Genomic DNA, 20,571 nt, shown 5'->3' with positions numbered 1-20,571 from the left:
TGGGATGATATTAATTGCAAATACCATTGAGGAAGGGATGAAAAGATTTACTCGTGGTGCTCAAGTATAATATTCATATGTGGTCGATCAGGCCATGTGTGCAAAGTTTTCTTGATGTTCTCAGATGCCATTCACAGTTTGTCTACAACACCTACATAGAATAGGGAAGAAAATGAGAATATGCAGAAATACATGATTTTCATGTTTGTGCCGTGCATTATCATTATCTGAACTCCATTGATCGTCGCTTTCCCGGGGTATACGTAAGTGGCAATTTGTAATATGTAACATAGGTTTAGGTGTCCATCTGCCATTGAAAATCCAAATCCTTATTCCTCGCCCTCCTATTCTCCCCTTTAAACCTCTCTGCCTCCCATCCATTGCCCCTATCTACCCCATCCCATCGATGACCCGGCCGAATGCCATATCTATTCGGCGCTGCCGAACCTTTGTATAATGGTTTTCCCGTCCTACTTTTGCCCTTCTTCTCTTTACTCAAAAACTGCATCGCGGGATCATTCCACCGCTCTACTTCCTTCAATTCCTCATTCATCTCCACATCATCCACCCCCCTCGCCACCGTCATAAACTTCGCTTCATCTAACTCCTCTCTTCTTTTCGCCTTTGCTAATAATTGTATGTCTCCCTTTTGCGCCTCTATTTCTTCCAATTCCTTTCGTGCCTTTTCATCCATTTCTTTCTTAGCTTCAGAACGTCGCATACTTATGTCGATTCGTCGACCCGTTGCATCTCGATAGACAGTTTCTTCTTTCCCTTTACTCTTGCCCGAACCAGATTCGCGCGCCCATTGCGCGGCTTCAACTCGCTTTTTCTTTTCAGCTTGCGCAGCTGCCTCATCGCGAGTTTGAAGCCCGCCGCGGGTCTCTTCAATTGTAGGTTCTTCGTCGGCGTGCAGAGCTGCAGAGTTCTCGGCGGCGGCTTGCTGGATTATCCGGTCTGCTTCGGCGGTGTCTTCATTTTGTGGTTGGAGAGCAGGTACGCCGACAGTTTTCCAAGATGATTTTTTGGATTTGCGAAATTCAGAGCTGCTATGGTTGGTGATCATGGGGGTATCATCGTCGGAGGCATGGTCTTGAGGATTGGACCAGCCGGGAGCATCGTCGTCGGCAATTATGAGACCGGTTTGCGCGGCAGCCTTGCGTTTGCGTTTTTTGTCTTTGGGGGTACTGGAAGAGGGGGTGGAGGCGGTGAGGTAATTTTTGGCGAGATAGGAGGAGAGTGACATGCTGGGTGGTGATGCTTGTGCTGTGAATCCTATGATAGGAGACTGATAATTTCGATAGCTTGAAAGGTGCTATGTAGATAGCGTTCAATGACGCCGGTGTAGAGACCACAATGCGGAATAATGCCTCGGTCTGGTCACAAGCTATACTTGATTTCGACGTCCTAGTATGCTTACTTGCTCGGTTCCAATCTTTTGTGAAGGTAAATAAAGAACTTTGTAAATTTGATGAAAGTTCGGACTTCAAATCTAGCCTGTGTGCGTCAATGCGAGGCTGAGTATAACTTTTAGCCTCATGCGACGTCGCGGCAATTTCGCTTGACATGTACGCTAAAACATTTTAATGGGTCTAGCGCACAATAGCCTTGTCGAGTCATGAGGCGGCCAACCAAAGTGCAGATCTAATAATTTGGTATGAGCAATTGCAAATTGGGGGCCACAAATTGGAAATGTCGTTTCTATTCTTGGATTCCTTCAAGACCAGATACCTGGGTGGTGAGAGAGATTGATAATCAAAGTATCCAATGATGAGCTCCTCATGACATCTGTACCACTGGTTCGTCAGAAGATTCCAATTTTTTATGGCTATATACTAATTGGATGCATAAACATACAGATGTACATTGCCCCTTTCAATCGACTCTCAGACCTATCTATTCTCAAGAGCACAACCATGCGTCCCAGGGACTTGCCACTGCCACTGCCGCTATTGTACGGAACGGTTCACCGGCATTGAGTTCTTTAGCAACTTACAAGTCATTTTCACCACTACACTAGGTATTAAGGACAGCCATTGTATAATACAGTCCGTACACAAATCCGGTTTATCGAGCCTGATTTCCGGAAATCTTGGACCTGAAACATCAAATCCATTCTAAGGGGACGTGTCAACCCCACTGCCAACTTTATGCCGTGAGGTATAACTTCCAGGGGACTTTCCGAGTATGGCAATTCATTCCAAATGGGTATGAAGCTCGTGCTTTACTGTAGATCAGTTCATTACTAGTCCGAAAGTACTCAAAAATCTCTCAATATTCACTTCCCCCATTCCCTTCCAGACCTTTCTCACCAGGTTACATCCAATGATATCAAGTGCTTTGATAGAATGCTATTTTATGTTGTCCGCATTGACCATATTTCTATCTCGACAGTAATCCGATCAAGTCTATGAGAGCAAAGTTGCTGGACGGCTTCTGGAATTTCGTCCGAAGGTACCCCATATTTTTACACAAAATATGGAGATGATGATTTTTCAAGTCAGGTACGGAACAGGGGGCTCCAGTATACGAAAGACACTTTCATTTCGGAGAGTAGATCTACCTTTCTCATTCGAGATGATCAACATGATAGCTTCAACGCTATGCCAAGATTCAAGGGGTGAGAACGTTATGGTCGTCGTCTTTAAAAGATGTTCTCCTCTCCATCATTATTTTACTTTCCAAGCCTGCTTTGCATTCTTTACCACTCTCTTTACGAAAGGTCCTTCTAGGCCTGTTACAATCTTTTTTTTTTTTTTTTTCATATTAAACACATTCATTTTCATTTATTGTTATTCTATCAGTCATGTTTTCATCGTCTCTCGGGACGGCCCTCGTTGGGGCAGTCCTTGCTACAAACGTAGCAGCATATCCACCGGCTTATGCACCTGAAAAGTATTCTGATCGTATAGACGTCGTCCATACTGGTATTTCTGCCGGCGTACACTCTGGTGTGGCTGCAAGACACACATCCCACAAGCAGCTTTGCAGTCATGACATTGGCTGCTCGAGACAGAATGAGGTGTTGTTAGATACGTAAGGGTTGCCAAAGATGATTTCATGTTAGGTTTGTTGCTAACATATTTGTAGTGGAGTCAGTGCCGCATTGGACGTATTTGGTCTTCTTGACCTCGGTCTTGGTGCAGATATCGGGATCAGCTTTGGAAGTGCATCAGGATGCCAAATCAAGTGTGTTGATTGTCGCACATGGGGTACAGCCGTCGTCACCAACACCGTGGCCGAAATTTCCAGCAACATCATCGAAGAGGTGATCGAGTTCTTGGAACGTCCTTACGAAACCATTGTGGAAGCCGCAAGCTTGGAATGTTTGATTTCTTTGGAGGATGTTGGAGGACACATCGAACTCAATGTCTTCGCCGCTGAATCCGCCACTTACACTCTCAATATTTTCGAAGCTGGTCTTATTGCTGATGTTTCTATCCTCGATACTGTCTCGGTTGGCTTGAACGTTTTCCTCGATTTGGTTATCTCCGTCGATGCTCAAGTCGATCTCTCTGCTGGTTTCGAATTCTCCTTCCCAGAAGGTGCTTCCCTTACTGTTGACCTCTTGGCCGGTGCTATCAAGGACTATAACTTCGACGGAGCTGTCATGAATGACCTTCCTATCGTTGTTCTTGCTGGTGAAGCCACATTACAAGCTTCTATTCGCTGCAGAGTTGAGGCTGGTACTACCGTCTCTCTCTTGGGCATTGGATACGGCTTTGAACTTGGTGTCTATGCCGATTTGCTTCAATATGTCACTGAAATCGGTAGCACCGATAATTGTCCACTTTCCATCTCGGGTTCCGTCGATGTCAACATTGGTGCATATGCCGCTTCCGTTGCAAACATCGACTTTGCTGCATTCGAGATTGCACCAACTGCCGCTATCACTGTGAATGCTGGTGCCCTAGCTGCTATTTGCACCACTAGACCAACTTCTACCAGAGCTTTGGGTGCTATTTCCACTGGGTCTGCTTCCAGTGGCTCTGATTCCACTGGCTCGGGTTCCAGTGGTTCGGCTTCCAGTGGCTCTGATTCCACTGGCTCGGGTTCCAGTGGTTCGGCTTCCAGTGGCTCTGGTTCCGACGGTCTTGGTGGTTCGATCTCTATTGGTCTTGGTGGCTCAGGATCTATCGGTCTCGGAGGATCTGGCTCTGATTCCGGTTCGTCAGGATCTAACTCTGATTCCGCCCCATCTGGAACTGGACGTTTCGCGAATGGCACTGCCCTAACTGCTTCCCGACCATCCGGTTCTTCCGCCACTGGATCGTTAATTGGAACCATTACTAGTGCAGCATCTTTGACCACATCTACAGCTTACGCTACCCAAGTTACTACCATTACCAGCTGTGCTTCAAATGTTATCCATTGTCCAGCATCCCTTGCAGGTACCACCGTTGTTACTCAAACCGTTGTCGATTACACAACTGTTTGCCCAGTCACTGAGGCTGGCAACACCGCGTCAGGAGCAATTCCATCAAGCTTGCCATCACTTACTACCACGGCCAAGACCAATGTTGCCCCATCATCTATTCCTGGCACAATCATTCTTACCTCAGTCGCATCAGCAAGCCCATCTACTTTCGATGTCCCAAGCACAACTCCTACCGCTGTCGTTCCCGTCGGTACTGGACCTTCAAGCGTTAACTTGGCATCCATCACCTCCGCCTTATCCAGTGAACTCTCGGGCTCCTCTCCTTCATCAAGTGTGATTGGTTTCGGAAGTGACACTGCTTCAGTTCCTACCCCAAGCAGCACTGGAGAGCTTAGCGGTGAGACCACCTCCCCAGCTGGTTCATCCCCAAGTGCCTCAGGATCAAACGGTTCATCTCCATCAAGCTCTATCGCAACTGGCTCATCCCCAAGTGCATCAGGCTCTGGAAATTCTGGAAGCGGCTCATACCCAAGTGGTTCTCCATCTGGAAGTGGTGCCTCTCCAAGTGCTTCCGGCTCAAACGGCTCTTCCCCAAGTGCCTCGGGACCAAACGGCTCTTCCCCAAGTGCTTCGGGATCAGAAAATGGTTCATCTCCATCTGGCAGCGCCGCTGCATCTGCTCCATGTGTTTCATCAGGCGCTCTTCTCTCTGGTCAAACTGCTTGCCCAGTTTCTGGCTCTACTCCACCTCAAACCAGCTCTGGTGAACTCAGCGGACTTTCCACCGCCCCAGCTGGATCTTCTCCATCATCTGTCGCTTCCGGTTCATCCCCAAGCGCATCTAACGGAGCTTATCCATCTGGATCAACCGGTTCATCCCCAAGTGCATCTAACGGAGTTTATCCATCTGGATCTTCGCCCAATGCTTCGGGATCAAACCAACCTTCTGCCAGTGGTTCATTGCCAGCCGTTTCTTCCAATGGATCTTCTCCATCCGAATCTGCCAACGTCTCAAGCCCATCTGGTACTACCGATTCCAGTGGCGCTAGTGTCACTGGAGGTTCTTCTCCATCTGCCTCCTCATCCGAAACTGTTTACACAACCGTTATCGTCGATTCGTACACTACTGTTTGCCCTGTTACCATGACACAAACTAGTGGAGGTGTAACAAGTGTTTTGACCACTTCTACCATTTCAACTGTCTATAGCTCTTCCACCATGACTGCCACCAAGACTTTTGTCGTGAAGCCATCTGGTTCATCTCCATCTGAATCCGCTCAAATCACTGGCCCAGCTGCTTCGTCACCAGGATTCTCATCTGAGACTGTTTACACTACCGTTATCGTTGATTCATACACCACAATCTGCCCAGTTACTTTGACTCAAACCTCTGGAGGAACCACTAGCATTTTGACTACTTCTAGCACCTCCACAGTCTACAGCTCATCAACCGCTACTGGTACACGTACTATCACGGTTGCACCTTCCGCAACTTCCGATTCCGAGGGTGCTAGTGTCATTCCATCTGGTTCTGCTCAAGTTACTGGCCCAGCTATCTCTTCTCCAGTTCAATCTTCCGAAACTGTCTACACAACCGTCATTGTTGACTCCTACACCACAATCTGCCCAGTTACTTTGACCCAAACTACTGGAGGAGCCACCAGCGTTTTGACTACTTCTAGCATCTCCACTGTTTACAGCACCTCCACTCTTGTTGGTACTAGCACTGTTGTCGCGACCCCAGTAGCCTCCGTCCCAGCTGTCTCTGCTCCAGCTCAATCTTCCGAAACTGTCTTCACAACTGTCATCGTTGACTCTTACACTACAGTTTGCCCAGTAACTCTCACCCACACCAGCCAAGGTACAACCAGCTTTGAGACAACCACCAGCTTGTCCACTGTTTACAGCACCTCCACTCGTGTCGCTACTAGCACTGTTGTCGCGACCCCAGTAGCTTCTGCTCCAGGTTCATCGGCGCCAGCACCATCAGCACCAGCACCATCTGCCCCAGCAGGTTCTGATGCATGCTCCAATGCCTGCAACACTGAGTACAACACCTGTCGAAGTGCTCCAGATGCAAACCGAGCCACTTGTGCTTCTAAGTATGCATCATGCCTCGGATATTCTCCGTTTGATAACAGCGGATCACTTGTCACCCCAACTGCTTGCTCAGTAGCATCGACACCAGCAGCTTCCGCTCCAGTAGGCTCCGTCCCAGCTGTTTCCCAAGGTGTTTCTACCGAACAACTTTACAGCACAGTCTCCGTCCAATCATACGTTACTGTCTACCCAGTAACTTTGACCCAGACCAACGGAGGAGTCACCAGTCTTGAGACAACAACAAGCTATGCGACAATTTTCCAGTCTTCCACCATCTATGCCACTAGAACAGTTGCCATTAAAACACAAGGAACTTCTACCCCAAGCGGTTCTGTCGTTGTTCCACAAGGTAGCGCACAAGCATCCGGACCAGCCCCATCATCTACTTTTGACAATTCTGGTGTCACTGCTCCATCTCCATCTGCCTCTGTCGTTTCCAGCAACGGTGTCCCTGTCGCTTCTCCTCCAGCTTCTACACAAACTGGATCTAACTCAGGAAACTCTGGAAATGGATCCCCATCTGTTGTTGCAAGTTTGAGTGCCACAACCGGTAGCCCATCCTCCGCTATCAACACTAACAGTGGAGATATACTTTACAGCACTGTAACAGTTGTTCCAGTTGCTAGTCAAGCAGTCAGCTCAGCTCAAGGTTTGACTACACCTGCACCAGCAACTGGTTCCTCTCAACCATTGACCTCTGCCATTGGTGTATCTGGAAGTGCAGGTTCTGAAGAATGTGCTCAACCATCTGTTATCACCATTTCTGCTTCTCCTTCTATTCTCACTGTTGTAAGTTTTCCCTTGTGATTTTCTTTCAGTTCTACAGCTAATCAAACATAGACTCAATCTGCATCCGTCATTACCATCATTCAAACTGCCGGTGCTAGCTCTCCATCTGGTGTTGCTTACCCAGGGTCTCCTGAGAACTCTACCGTCTCTGGTCTCCCAGGTAAGGCTGTTTCAGTCTCATCTTCTCAGGGCATCACCATCGCTTCATCGACTATGATTGTTCCAGGTTCAGGTGCATCATCCACTATTGTTGTACCAGGAGCTATTCTCCCCACTGGATCTCAAGTCTACCCAGTTGGTTCATCCACTGTTGTTGTACCAGGAGTTGTTACCCCTACTGGATCTGGATCTGAAGTCTACCCAGTTGGTTCATCCACTGTTGTTGTACCAGGAGCTATCGCTCCCACAGGATCTCCAGTCTACCCAGTTGGCTCATCCAACAACGGTACCTCTGGACATTATGCTAGTGGAACAAGCAGTAACAAACCCACTCAACCAACCTCTTCTGTCACTGTCACTGGCATCACTGCCGCAAGTGGATCAGCGACTGCATCCCCAATCATGGTTATCACTGGTTCTGCTAGCCGTTCTAGCATCTCCATGGGATTGATTGCTGTCATTATGGGCGCTGTTGCTCTTTTGTAAATTAGGTGATTGAAAAAAGGTGGATAGTATATGAGTGGTATGAACTGAACTGGAGGGTTTCCTATGTTTGAACGAGGTATGGATACTGTTGAGTATCGTGTACAGTATTTTAATGTAATTTTTATTCAAAAATAAATTACGGAGAGAAGATTTGTTGTATAGACACTTCTTTTCGTCCAGTAGATAGTCAATACATATTTGACAAACTGTACCATTATGGTTTTCTGGGATTGTTTTTCGTGACTGTCTTGTATAAGAGAGAGTATAAATGTATGGGATGATTGTATGAATTGAGATGATTACTATATAAACTATAACAATCATATAAACTAAGATATTAATATAAAAACTCAGGTCGGATAATTATCAATCATCAATCATTAATCAAAAATAGATGGATAGATATCTAGATATCTGAATAGATAAGATAGTAATTAGAATATATAATCAAAAGCTTACTTTACTTTACTTTACTTTACTTATAAAAGAAGAAAAAGGGGGAGGAGGAAGAGGAAGAGGAGGAGGGCAGTTAGTTAAGTTAGTTACGTTACACCGTAAACTATCTTGTAATCATATCTACCTAGGTATTTACTCTTCCTCCCTCTCTCTCTCTTTTCGAATTCCTCCCGAAACCGAAACGAAATACTTTAAAAATAATACCTAGTATAAAAACAATTTTATATAAGTATATCTTATTATATCTTATTATATCTTATTATATCTTATTATATCTTATTATATCTTATTATATCTTATTATATCTTATTATATCTTATTATATCTTATTATATCTTATTATATCTTATTATATCTTATTATATCTTATTATATCTTATTATATCTTATTATATCTTATTATATCTTATTATATCTTATTGTATCTTATTATATCTTATTATATCTTATTATATCTTATTATATCTTATTATATCTTATTATATCTTATTATATCTAATATCTTATTATATCTAATATCTAATATCTAATATCTAATATCTAATATCTAATATCTAATATCTAATATCTAATATCTAATATCTAATATCTAATATCTAATATCTAAATCTATTTACCCTCTCTCCCTCTCTCCCTCTCTCTCAAAACAAAACATAATACTTTAAAAACAACAGCGTAAAAACAACGGCATAAAAACAATATTATATTATACTATATTATATCTACCTATCTATTTATCTATTTATTTATTTATTTATTTATTTATTTATTTATTTATTTATTTATTTATTTATTTATTTATTTATTTATTTATTTATTTATTTATTTATTTATTTATTTATTTATTTATTTATTTATTTATTTATTTATTTATTTATTTATTTATTTATTTATTTATTTATTTATTTATTTATTTATCTATCTATCTATCTATCTATCTATCTATCTATTTATTTATTTATCTATCTATCTATCTATCCATCTACCCATTCATATACCAGCCTACTCATCTAAAACAACCAATCACATTCAACAATTCTATAATGTAATATAACAATACAAAACAATTCACACTACCCACACAATAAAATTTCCTCAAGTTCCTAAAGATCACAATTCAAAATTGAGAATTATACATTCATTTAATCTACTCTTTCCTAAGCTAATACCCCTTCAAGTACAAAGGGTTGCCTTATCCTTTCGCTTCACAGCATCCATCCATCCAAGTTACTTGATATACTTTACAAAAGAAAAGAAAAAAGAAGAAATGCCATTCCCAGACTAAGTCGAATTTATCCCCAACATTCAACTTCAATCAAATGCAGAAATCCCCTCCATCCAGCCGTTTACGTGAGCCCTCACGCCATGCCCCCGCTGTGAACAAAAGAGAGAAAGAGAAAAGAGACCAAAAGGAAAGACCAAAACATTTTACAAAAACAAGGATTGTTTCAATTCAAAACGACAATCTTTTTAAATCCAATCCATTTCAAGATTTTTTTAAGAATAACGCCAGGCTATGCTGTCAACCTATTACATATTTATCCATAGTATCCAGAGTTCCTCTGTCCTCCTTGCGCTGGCGGATATTGAGGGAAATATTGCTGTTGTTGAGAATATTGATGAGGGGAAGCTTGATACCCAGGAGAGTATGATAAGGTTGGTTGGTATTGTCCAGGAGAGTGAGCCATAGTTGTTTGATATTGTCCAGGCGAGTGAGCCAATGTTGGTTGATATTGTCCAGGTGAGTGTGCCAAAGTTGTTTGATATTGCCCTGGTAATTGCGCTGGTGTTGTCCATGCCGCTGCCTGAGGGAAGTTTGGCCCCATCCATGAACCTCTCTTACTAGGTACTGCAAACTGTGATGGTGAATAGTTGGTGTTAGCATACTGGGACTGGCGACGGTTCTGCTCAGTTTGTTGCAAAAGACGAGTTTGTTCAGCTAATTGTTGATCAAGGCGACGTTGTTCAGCTTGCTGCTGCTGCTGCTGTTGCTGTTGCTGAGCCAATTGTTGTTGACGAAGTGCAATTGCATGCTGTACCGACTGAGATTTGAGTCCTTGCTTGACATGTTGCTTTTCCTTCTCACGCGAACCAATAGCTCCAACGAGACCAGCAGAAACAACGTTATCTTTGTTAGTATTCTTAGCCATGGCAATGAGGGGTCCACCAGTCATTTTAGCAACAAAAGCTTGCTCTCGAGCAGAGAGATTTGTTGTAAGGGTGCCATTTCCAGAGGCCCCTAAAACTCTGTTTGCACCTCTCGAGCTTGGACGTAAAAGATCAGCTGAGCTGTGACGTGCATGTTGCTGTTGACCATACACCTCAGCAGAATTTAATAGATCTGTTGAGTTACGACGTGAGTTACGGTTTTGACCATATCCTTCATTGAAATTTAACAAGTCTGCTGAGCTATGGCGTGAGTGACGATTTTGACCATGTCCTTCATTGAGATTTAATAAATCTGCTGAGCTATGGCGTGAATGCTGACCTATCAGTGCACTGGAACGCTTAGAAGTTTGACCTGGCGTAGGGGAAGGGGTATATCGTCCAGGTGTAGGGGAAGGCGTGGCGCGTGCAGGCGTAGGAGAAGTGGCACGTAGAATGTTGCCTGAAGGCTGACGTTGGTGGATATATTGCGGTGTGGCAGCAGCAACCATGGAACGCTGCTGAACATACTCTTCCGCCGTCAAACCTTGTTTGTGGCCAAAGGTATTGTTAGCAGCGGTTGCACTCATTCCAGGTTGCCAAGCTAGTGCATTGCCGCTAGGAGATCTTTCATGACTTGGACGCTTTTCAGGACTTGAATGATTAAAATTATTCTGTTTAGGAGGAGGACTTGGAGATTCTTGACCGGGTGCTCGATTGAGATCAAAGGTAGGACCAAAATCAATATCAACTCCTTTTGACAATGTGTTTTCGTCACCATAAAGTGGCTGCCCAACTTCGATATTGCCGATGATCTTCTTCTTCCCTGCTCGAGGCTTTTCGACAGACTCTTGCGTGCGTACAGATCGCACAGACTTTTTGGTACTGGCATAATCCGGGGTACCAGTTGATGCAGCGTCGTCATATGCACTACTTAAATCACTATTGTGTCTATTCATCTGGGGAAGCTTAAAGTCGTCTGCTTTAGGCAATATCAAATCGAAAGCACCTGAATCGAGAATATGTTGAGTCAAGCTCCCAGAGCTAGAAGGTGGATGCGACGAATTAGGGCTTGATTGGTTCTCTTCTTGTGTAGGAAGAGGCTTTCTTGAGATGCTTTGGCTGGTCTGTAGACGAGATGGTTGGCTAGAGGGGTTCTTTGGTGGGAGCATATCGTTTGAGAGATTTGGTTGTGATCTTGAATTAAAATTTGTATTATTAGATTGATAGTGTTGGTTTTGATACGGGATTTGATCGCGGTTCGAGGGAAGAGTGGACTCTTGTTCGTTACGAGGTTCGTAGGTTGCTACGATGCCTTCATTAATGATGTCATGGTTAGCAGGCATATGGTGATATCTGGTGACGTCTGACAGTACCCCTCTACCTTGATCTTCATCCTCCTCTATTCTATCATGCGTTTGAGCATTCAATCCTCTTCGGTCTTGACTTTGGTAAGTGGCTGCAGCACCGGCAGCACCAGTTAACTGAGATAATGTTGCGGTAGACATGCGATTATTCGCTTTTCGAAGATCTGTTGATTGCAGGGGTTTGCTGGGGGGTTTAGCGCCCGGCGCGTGTTTGAAAGCTGGGGGTGCAGCTACAGGTTCTGGAACCGTAACCGTTTGCAATTCTTGTAGTTCGCGAACTGGAGTTGCACTGGCTGCTTGCTCATCTTCTGAACTGAGGCGGTCGGGGGAAGGTGTAGCATCTCGTACGCATTTCAAACCTGAGCCAGTGTGCAGTGGGATAGGAGCAGGTTCAAAAGCTCCATCAAAGACAGAAGGATTTTGATTCTGATCACGGCTGGGTGGTTGAGATTCAGATATTGACCTTTGATGAGACGCTCCTGAGGTCTTTGGCTGTTGAAATGCAACAGGTGCCGAATCAGTTCTAGGGAGACCGCTATAGCCAACATCTCCCGCCGGACGGGCACCAAACTGTATCGATGGTGATGATCTGACCGATGCTGCATCGTCAAACTGAAGGCGAGTCCGAGGATTTCCTACACTATTGCGACTTCTTCTACTGCCGTACTGGCTATTTCTTTGGCTGTTGTTTCTGAGAGTCACCATTCGCTTCGCTGTCAAATCTTTCATTCTTCCTCTCCATTCAGATTCTAGCCAGTTAGCGCTACCTTGCTCCGATATTAGACTTGAAACATCGAGGGTTTCTAAATATCCATATCTTCGGTGTTCTGGCATTGCAAACATCAAACTTCTGGTGTCATTTGTCTCTGCAATCAAACGACCAGGACGTCCATACAGACCAAACGTATCGTAGACCGGGAAAAGCCAACGGAGCATCATTTCAAAGCCACTTACAGCCGGATGTACCTCGGGCATGACAAATACGAATCCTTCAGATGTCAAAGGGGGGTTTGAGTGAATCGTAATAGATCCTTCAACCTTGACTAAAGTGGAAGCATCTATGAGTGGTTTGGATTGAGGATATATGGCAAACGCCGAATATGCATCGTTGATCGTAGCGATTGGTCGAATTTTTTTCGTCCTCTTGGAATCATAAAATTTGATGTCGCCTTTCAATATAGGGGGTCGGGAGCGATCATATGCCGACCTCTTCTTTTGCGATTGCTTTTGTAGTCGCTGGACTTCCTTTTCATCGGGTGGAGTGATTACGCACCAACATCGTCTCCAAGGCGTTCCAGCGCCAAATCTCACTCGGGCCCAGTCTGCAGTTTGGATCCTTGAGCGCTCCATGATGGGTCTGATATTGTTTAATAATTTACCCTTACCAGCAATGAGCGCACCTGTGTAGGCTTCTTGTAATGACGCATGCTCAAACATACAGAGACGGATACCGGCGGTCCATTGAACCAACGAGTGATGTGAATTGAAGTGCAATAGGTATCTATTCTTACCAGCTGTGGATATGCTGAGGACATTCTGCAAAGGTGCTTCTGTGGGTGACCTTGTGGGAAGGGATTCGATCTATAGACTATTAGTAGGTGGAATCATACCAATTTTGAGAAGAGTAGAAGTAACCATTTTGATCGAGGCATCTGTGAGATTGATAAACTTTGGGAGGACCTCTCCGTCTTGCCCAGCAGCATCTAACTCTGCTGCATCCCACAATGAAAGGATAGTTCCCACAAGCTGTGCAAAACACTCTGTCCAGGTTCGGTCGGCATTGGCCTTGCCGTCTGCATGATGTTAGATTAACATGCTCTACCAATGTAGAAAATAATACGTACGGATGTTTTGATCATCCAATTTCAAGAAATACCCTTCCTGGTACAATTTGTTGCTGTGACTATTCAAGAATGTGAAAATTGGTTGTAGTTCCGGCAAGGTATCTTGGTTCACATCCATCAGTGGAGGCTGAAAGGTTTGTGCCATAGACGTTGGTCTAGAAGATGCTCGTTCCCTTGTTCGAGTCGGCTGAGGAGATGCGCGAACTTCGCTCAAAGGCGATTCCTGGTGAGAGGATATTTGGAAGCTCGAAGTTGGAAATGGCTCTCTTCCCGAGGACGACTTTCCTGTATCTTGGGACCCTTGCTGTGTGTAGGATTCGGTTCGACTTCGTGCTCGGCCTGTAGATGGAGGTGGTCGAGTAGGGCTATTAGAGTCTCTGTCCCTAAACTGGGACATGAACGACATAACTAAGGGAAGGAGCTATTTAGCAATGGTTGACTTGTAAATATGGTGGCGCATTCCAACGTACCTCGATTTCGGCCCATTTTGAATGAATTAATTTGCTTTGAATAATAGTAAGTTGGGAAATCTATCAATGAAGCGGTGATTCCGCGAGCTCCGGATGAACCTTCGAATTGATATTGGTGGACTTATGACATGTACAATCTAAGAAGTGTTCTGTGTTTTGTTCTTTCTTTGTCGGACTGTTGATTATATAACAGCACAATGATTCCCAATTTTTATAAGCCGGCGGCAAAGGAAGCTCGAAAGGCTGCAAACAGAAGATGGATGAATTGAAGCAAAATACAAGATACAAAAGAATGTAAAGATTGAATTGGGAGTATTGTGATTAATGTTGAGGAATGATGAATAATTTGGGGAAAAGCAGGTGAATAATGTACTGGTATGCGTACTAATTCATGTACCTGCTTAGCATCTTGTTTTATTTTTGGGGGGATTGGCGGGATCTGGGGGACGTCACTTTTGTGAGACCAGGGAATGATGAGAGGGAGGATAAGAGGCGGGAGAGGTCCGACTACCGATGCTCAAAATAGAAAGAAAGAGAGAGGGAGAGAGAGAGAGAAGAGTAAAAAAATATACGAGAGGAAATTGTGTGAGAAGTCTAAGATGTAGTTTAGTTTAATAAATGTGTAGATAAAGCTAGAGGAAGAGAATCGAAAATGAAATGGAATATATATTCAAGAAGAACGAAGAACGAAGGTCGAAGGTCACAGTCAAAGTCAAAGGTCGAGAAAGGGTTGAAAAGATGAAGAGGTTGGTTGGTAGGAGGAAGTGGAAGAAGTGGAAGAAGTGAAAGAAGTGAAAGAAGTGAAAGTGGTCAAGAGAGCACCAGATTGAATAGCTACTGGGTACCTAGGTCGGTAATCTTGGAAAACAATAGACAATATTCAGAATCTGGGGCCAAATGATCATAAGGGGGACTTTATTTGGGAGTGAAGGGTTCAAATTGATTTCACGGCGTAATTCGTTTGCATCACATGAAATGATTCAATTACGAGGTCTCATATCTCATATCTCATATCTCATCAAATGGACGGAAGGACCGGACGAAAAAGGAACATGTGCATTGTGTAGGAAGGGGGTGAAGATAGACAGACATAGACAGGTAGGTACATACATTACATACATTAAGAAAGAAGGCATTGTAGCTATCGAGCATCTATCACATCAACAACACATACAAACTATCCTCATCTGGTAGCGGCGAGCATGTATCATTGACCCTTTGTCTGTCGATTGTTAAACAGAGTCAAGATGTGGCTCCCAGACTTGGATCAAGGTTTGGAACTGTTGACAAATTCCAAGTATGTATGTGTATGCATCTAGGTACGAGGTATGTAAGATCTTACTATCTCCTGCATTGGAATTTCCCTTATTATACGATACCTCCATTCATTGTACATCTCTACTCGAGTAGTACATCTCTAGCACAGCTGCACAGGACGATTGTGCTCTATCCATGCTCTATCCATGCTAAGAGGAAAGCATCCTACTACCGGTAGTACCATTCACCGGTCTTGGCTAACTGCTATAACTACCTAGTAGGTACTAATACTCACCTGGCACTACGAACTTGGAATCCTCAACACATGGACGCGTCATTTTTCTCTTTCCCCAAATAAGGTTAGCGTGCGTACTCGTACGATACACTCACTCACTTTGCTAATGCTTTGGTAATGCTCATTATCATTGGGCCTTTCCATCTCAACACGCGCTGGGAAACGAGTGAAAGTGTCAAGTGCTGATCTGATCGCCTGTACCTGCAAATCCTTAACTTTTCACCGGCGTGTCTGCGTGCTTTTCTTACTCCAAGACCCCTCAAGACGAGGAGCAATAATACGAGATCGTAACGCCGAGCATACCTTAATTGGTTGATATTGAACCATCACAATCTACCTAGCAGCCAAAGGGGGCCCAGGTACCTCTGCAAGCGGCTCTCTCAGCTCGTTTATCGGGTATCGAATCCATCAATTAATTGGCAATGAGTGGCTGTGTGAGAGAGAGAGAGAGAGAGAGAGATTCTAAGAGATTTTTCTACTTAAACACCGACTCCGTAATAACTTTCAATATCTCCAATATCTCCAACATCTCCCATCTCCCATCTCCCATCTCCCATCTCCCATCTCCAATGTCAAATCTCCAATCTCCAATCTCCAATCTCTTTCCATATCTCTCAATGTCTCCAGTCTTTCTGAAACGTTATGATTACCAAACTATGTGAGTGAAATCTGGCCCAAGCTCTTACCTACATACATACAAACTCTCTCTCTTGAGTCTCTTCCCTCCATAGACACCAATCAATTTGTCCGAGAAAGTCCTTCGCGCGGAAAGTTGCAGTACCCGTGGACCACCGTAATACGAAGAATTTATCCCTTTTGGTCCGGAAGAATATAAAACATGCCTGCGGTGATCATCCTTTTAGGCTTGACAACGCAAATCAAAAGAGAAGCACCTTCACATTCAGCCGAATTCTCCGGATCATGCAAGATTATGTTCAAAGGACAGCACAGCCGGTCCAGACACTCACTAATCGCTGCAGGCCAAGTCAAGCAAAGGCAACGCAGATATCAATTCGTCGCTTCATTCATTGTCATGGTCATGGTCATGTAGAAAGTAAGCACGTGGTAGATTTGCATCGATGTATCACCATATGATAAGCAGTGAATGGTGAACATGTCAATTTCTTTACGAAATCAATCGATCCATGGATTCAGATTGTTTTCCGTCTTTCACCCACTCTTGATTCAAATTCCTCCCCAGTAGACTTGGTGATCCTTGCATGCTCCACACAAATTGTCATTATCCACAGCCATATTCAGCCTTAAGAAATCTATATTTATGGCACGTGTCACGTGTCTAATACGTACCTGATTCGTTATCGCGGTTGGTCCATTGAACAATGAAGGTTCTTATCGTCTAGAGTGCAATTTTTGTGAAGGAGTTTCTCGGTTTGTATCCCGACAACTTCCATCAACTCGACCACGAGGTAATTCTTCACCTCTGTGCATCAATCACGACGCTGGGATGAGGAGGTCGATTTGTCGAACACACGTTGCGCAAGCTATACACAATCAATCCCGTCGTACTCTCATTCACAGTTCTCCGAGATGGCGCCCTGAATTGGCATTTTCCACATCTGCAGATGTCGATATACCACCATTTCGAAAAGAATCCCTTCCATTTAAATTCGAAACTGGACTTGCCTTATTTGCCAAGAGAAAGCCTCGACCCTTTCCTCCTCCATTTCTATCTCCTCCATCAGGTTCCTTTTCCGATCCGTTGAGTACTCATCATCGGAGTCGCGATAGAAGACCTTCGGTGAACGGCGAGGTGATCAGAGGATATACAAATGGCGATGATGCGGTTTACTCAAGTGACTACTTTATTGGCGCAAACGATGGTGTCGGCGCCTGGTCTACAAGAGAAGGTGGTCATGCAGGGTTGGTGGCTTTCTGAAATCACAATGGACCTTGGAGTGCTAACGTATCGTCAGTTTATGGTCAAGGCTAATATTACACTTCTGGGCTGCGGAAGTAGAGAACGACGCAAGAAGATCTCGACCTGCAGGAAAGTACTTCGAGCCGAATCCTATTGATTATCTACAAAAGGCATATGAGCAAACTATTCAAGCGACTGCGAGTCCGAATAAATGGCAAGGCACAACTACGGCTACCGGGGCACAATTGCATTATAAATTGGATGATACCGATCCTACTGCGCCCGCGACTCCTCTTCTATACGTTACCAACATTGGCGACTCACAAGTACTAGTCATAAGACCGAAACAGGAGGAACGTATTTTCAAAACTACAGAACAATGGCATTGGTTTGACTGTCCTCGACAACTCGGTACAAATAGCCCCGACACGCCTGTTAATAATGCTGTTATGGAGAAGGTTGAAATTGAGGAAGGTGATGTCGTTCTTGCCATGTCTGATGGCGTAATTGACAATCTATGGGAGCATGAAATAATTGAAAGTGTTGTAAGCAGTATTCGTAAGTGGGAGCGAGGTGAGGGAGGTATAGGTACTGGAGATCGACAAGGTGGTGCTGGAGGTGGTATGAAATTTGTAGCCGATGAGCTCATGAAAGCTGCAAAAGTGATCGCGCAAGATCCTTTCGCAGAGAGTCCCTTCATGGAGCACGCTGTCGAGGAAGGTCTTGCTATGGAAGGAGGTGAGTAACAAGAGGCTGAAAGGTATACCATTTACTAATTGATTGTTAGGTAAACTAGACGACATAAGTGTAGTTGCAGCTCTATGTAAACGCAGTAACGGATGAAGTGAAGTAGTTGTATAGGTTGAATTATCTGGGGCATATAAGATATGACCTCGGGATTGAAGTGATTAGAAGCTGTTCATGCAATAGCAACTCGCGCCAAGAGGCATATAGAGACAGTTGTTTAGGGGGAAGAAGAACACCAAACGGAATATCTCGATTTGCAAGGGATGGAAATCGTGACAAGAGATGGCCAGAGTAAGGAGGTTCGCGGGTGGGAGGAATACATGGCGTACGAACCATCTATGTAATAGGTATTCTTATTTAGGCAGTATATAGACTTTTGTACATTCATATAATATCAAGTAGAGACTTTGAAAGTACTCCTAGGTATCCTTTGGTTCTAGACTTGTTGGCTTAGCATGGCTAGCAACAAATACTAGGAAGCCATTGGGTCATTGGGAAAACCCACCCTAGTTCCCGATAAGTCCTTATCGTTAAATTTATCCGATAAAAAAATTATCAATCTTCATCATCACATCTCTTACCATTTACCAAACTCAATCAATTGACCCTCAAATTAGTTTGGCGAATTCAAAAACATGAGAGGAAAAAGAGCGAAGCAATATAAAAAGCTCATGCAGCAATATGGCATGAGCTTTGGTTTCCGTGAAGCATATCAAGTACTTCGTGAGCTCCCCAACGTTGCGCATCAGTACTATTGCTCGTTTTCAATGACTGACTTTCTCTCTCAACAGTTGACGCAGAGATTATTAAGGATGCTGATAGATTCAAGATGGACTTGGTCGGGGGTTTAGAGCGAACACTTCATGGTCAAGTTAAGCCTAGTATGTTCATATACCTTTACGTCTTGTCGCATCAATTGTTAACGCACATTAGTGATTACACAATGCTCAATGCGCCATTTATATGCTGCTTCATCAGAACCAGGAGTTTCCTATCTCATCGACAAAGCAAAAACCTACGAGCGACGCCGTTGCGGTCATCTCCCAGAAGATTATCCCGAACCTCTCTCTGCCCGTGATTGTATCAAAGCAGTCGTTGACGGCAAAGACAATGGAACCAATAAACACAGATACGTGGTAGCAAGTCAAGATATAGAAGTGAGGAAGGCGATGAGGGCAATTCAGGGCGTACCTTTGGTTTACATCAACAGGAGTGTTATGATTATGGAACCTATGGCAGAAACATCTACAGAGACGAGAGATAGAGAAGAAAGGTCGAAATTTAGACAAGGCATTAAGTCAGGAAGAGCTTCAGGAAGTCTCAAGAGGAAGAGAAATGAAGGCGATGAGGACGATGACGAAGAATCAGCAAAGAAAGATATGGGTGTATCGGAAGGTGTTGCGAAAAAGAAGAAGAATGCACCAGGACCAAAAGGACCCAATCCATTAGCAATGAAGAAGAAAAAGAAGGTCGAGGGAGAGAGTACGAAGCCTAATGCGTCAACCAAAGTGGCTGATGCCAATGATACGGGAGCGGATGGTTCAGAACCTGTCAAACGCAAACGAAAACGTCTACACTCGAAGAAAAAGGCAGAGGATGGAGCTGATGGGGAAACGACCATTTCAAGTGAGAAAATGGATGAAACAGTTTAACATATACAGGAATATCGAGCAGAATGTTACATATAAATTAATTACAATTTTAGAATGATACCCAAAGAATCGGAATTGAGCTGCATGAGTATGGCTGTTGAAATTACAGTAATAAAGAAATCGGGGAGCACGATATTACGATTCCAATTCGTCATATAGGTAGGTCGCATTTGACCGACCCCCTGGATTACAGAACAAAGAAGATGGACCCCAAACTACATATCAAGTAAAGGTCGAATCTATTTAAAGTAGAGCAACATAATGATTCCTCAAAAGTTACAAGTCCTCAAAAGCATTTAAACCTTCACTGCCCATAAGCAATAAGCAATAAAACATCTGAATCATTACTATACCCTTACCCGTTAGAAAGCACGTTCCAATCGTTTACTGGTTCACTCACTGAGGAAGTGCATCGGTCATTCCCAAATCCCCAAATCCTAGTCAACTAGACGGTGTCTGTGTGTACGGTGTGTACGAAATCCATACAAAGCACAGAGCATCGACCTCGGAACACTTTTGTGCTTCAGAATCCATGGATCCGCGCAAG

At 43.9% G+C, this 20,571-nt stretch overlaps 5 protein-coding genes across 5 annotated transcripts; 3 read left to right on the top strand and 2 right to left on the bottom strand.

The window, feature by feature from the left end:
- Positions 1 to 295: 295 nt before the first annotated feature.
- Positions 296 to 1,246, bottom strand: EAE98_005293 (uncharacterized protein; the record flags this gene model as incomplete). The annotated part of the gene is made up of 1 exon (XM_038952915.1): positions 296 to 1,246. One exon carries the CDS (start codon positions 1,244 to 1,246, stop codon positions 296 to 298), a length of 951 nt encoding a protein of 316 aa, XP_038810757.1.
- A 1,560-nt stretch (positions 1,247 to 2,806) lies between these two features.
- Positions 2,807 to 7,912, top strand: EAE98_005292 (uncharacterized protein; the record flags this gene model as incomplete). Its single annotated transcript, XM_038952914.1, has 3 exons — positions 2,807 to 3,036; positions 3,091 to 7,267; positions 7,319 to 7,912. 3 exons carry the CDS (start codon positions 2,807 to 2,809, stop codon positions 7,910 to 7,912), a joined length of 5,001 nt encoding a protein of 1,666 aa, XP_038810756.1.
- A 1,994-nt stretch (positions 7,913 to 9,906) lies between these two features.
- EAE98_005291 (uncharacterized protein) lies at positions 9,907 to 14,210 on the bottom strand (the record flags this gene model as incomplete). Its single annotated transcript, XM_038952913.1, has 4 exons — positions 9,907 to 13,461; positions 13,516 to 13,673; positions 13,725 to 14,132; positions 14,195 to 14,210. 4 exons carry the CDS (start codon positions 14,208 to 14,210, stop codon positions 9,907 to 9,909), a joined length of 4,137 nt encoding a protein of 1,378 aa, XP_038810755.1.
- Positions 14,211 to 17,211: 3,001 nt separating this feature from the next.
- Positions 17,212 to 18,468, top strand: EAE98_005290 (uncharacterized protein; the record flags this gene model as incomplete). Its single annotated transcript, XM_038952912.1, has 3 exons — positions 17,212 to 17,627; positions 17,681 to 18,363; positions 18,413 to 18,468. The coding sequence occupies 3 exons, from the start codon at positions 17,212 to 17,214 to the stop codon at positions 18,466 to 18,468; spliced, it is 1,155 nt and encodes a 384-aa protein (XP_038810754.1).
- Positions 18,469 to 19,007: 539 nt separating this feature from the next.
- Positions 19,008 to 20,024, top strand: EAE98_005289 (uncharacterized protein; the record flags this gene model as incomplete). The annotated part of the gene is made up of 3 exons (XM_038952911.1): positions 19,008 to 19,095; positions 19,164 to 19,253; positions 19,306 to 20,024. 3 exons carry the CDS (start codon positions 19,008 to 19,010, stop codon positions 20,022 to 20,024), a joined length of 897 nt encoding a protein of 298 aa, XP_038810753.1.
- Positions 20,025 to 20,571: the final 547 nt, after the last annotated feature.

This window comes from Botrytis deweyae, assembly GCF_014898535.1.
Source record: "Botrytis deweyae strain B1 chromosome Unknown BDEW_010, whole genome shotgun sequence".
NCBI classification, from domain to species: Eukaryota; Fungi; Ascomycota; class Leotiomycetes; order Helotiales; family Sclerotiniaceae; genus Botrytis; species Botrytis deweyae.
Note: the sequence above shows the minus strand (reverse complement) of the source record. Positions and strands in the feature narration are given on the sequence as shown.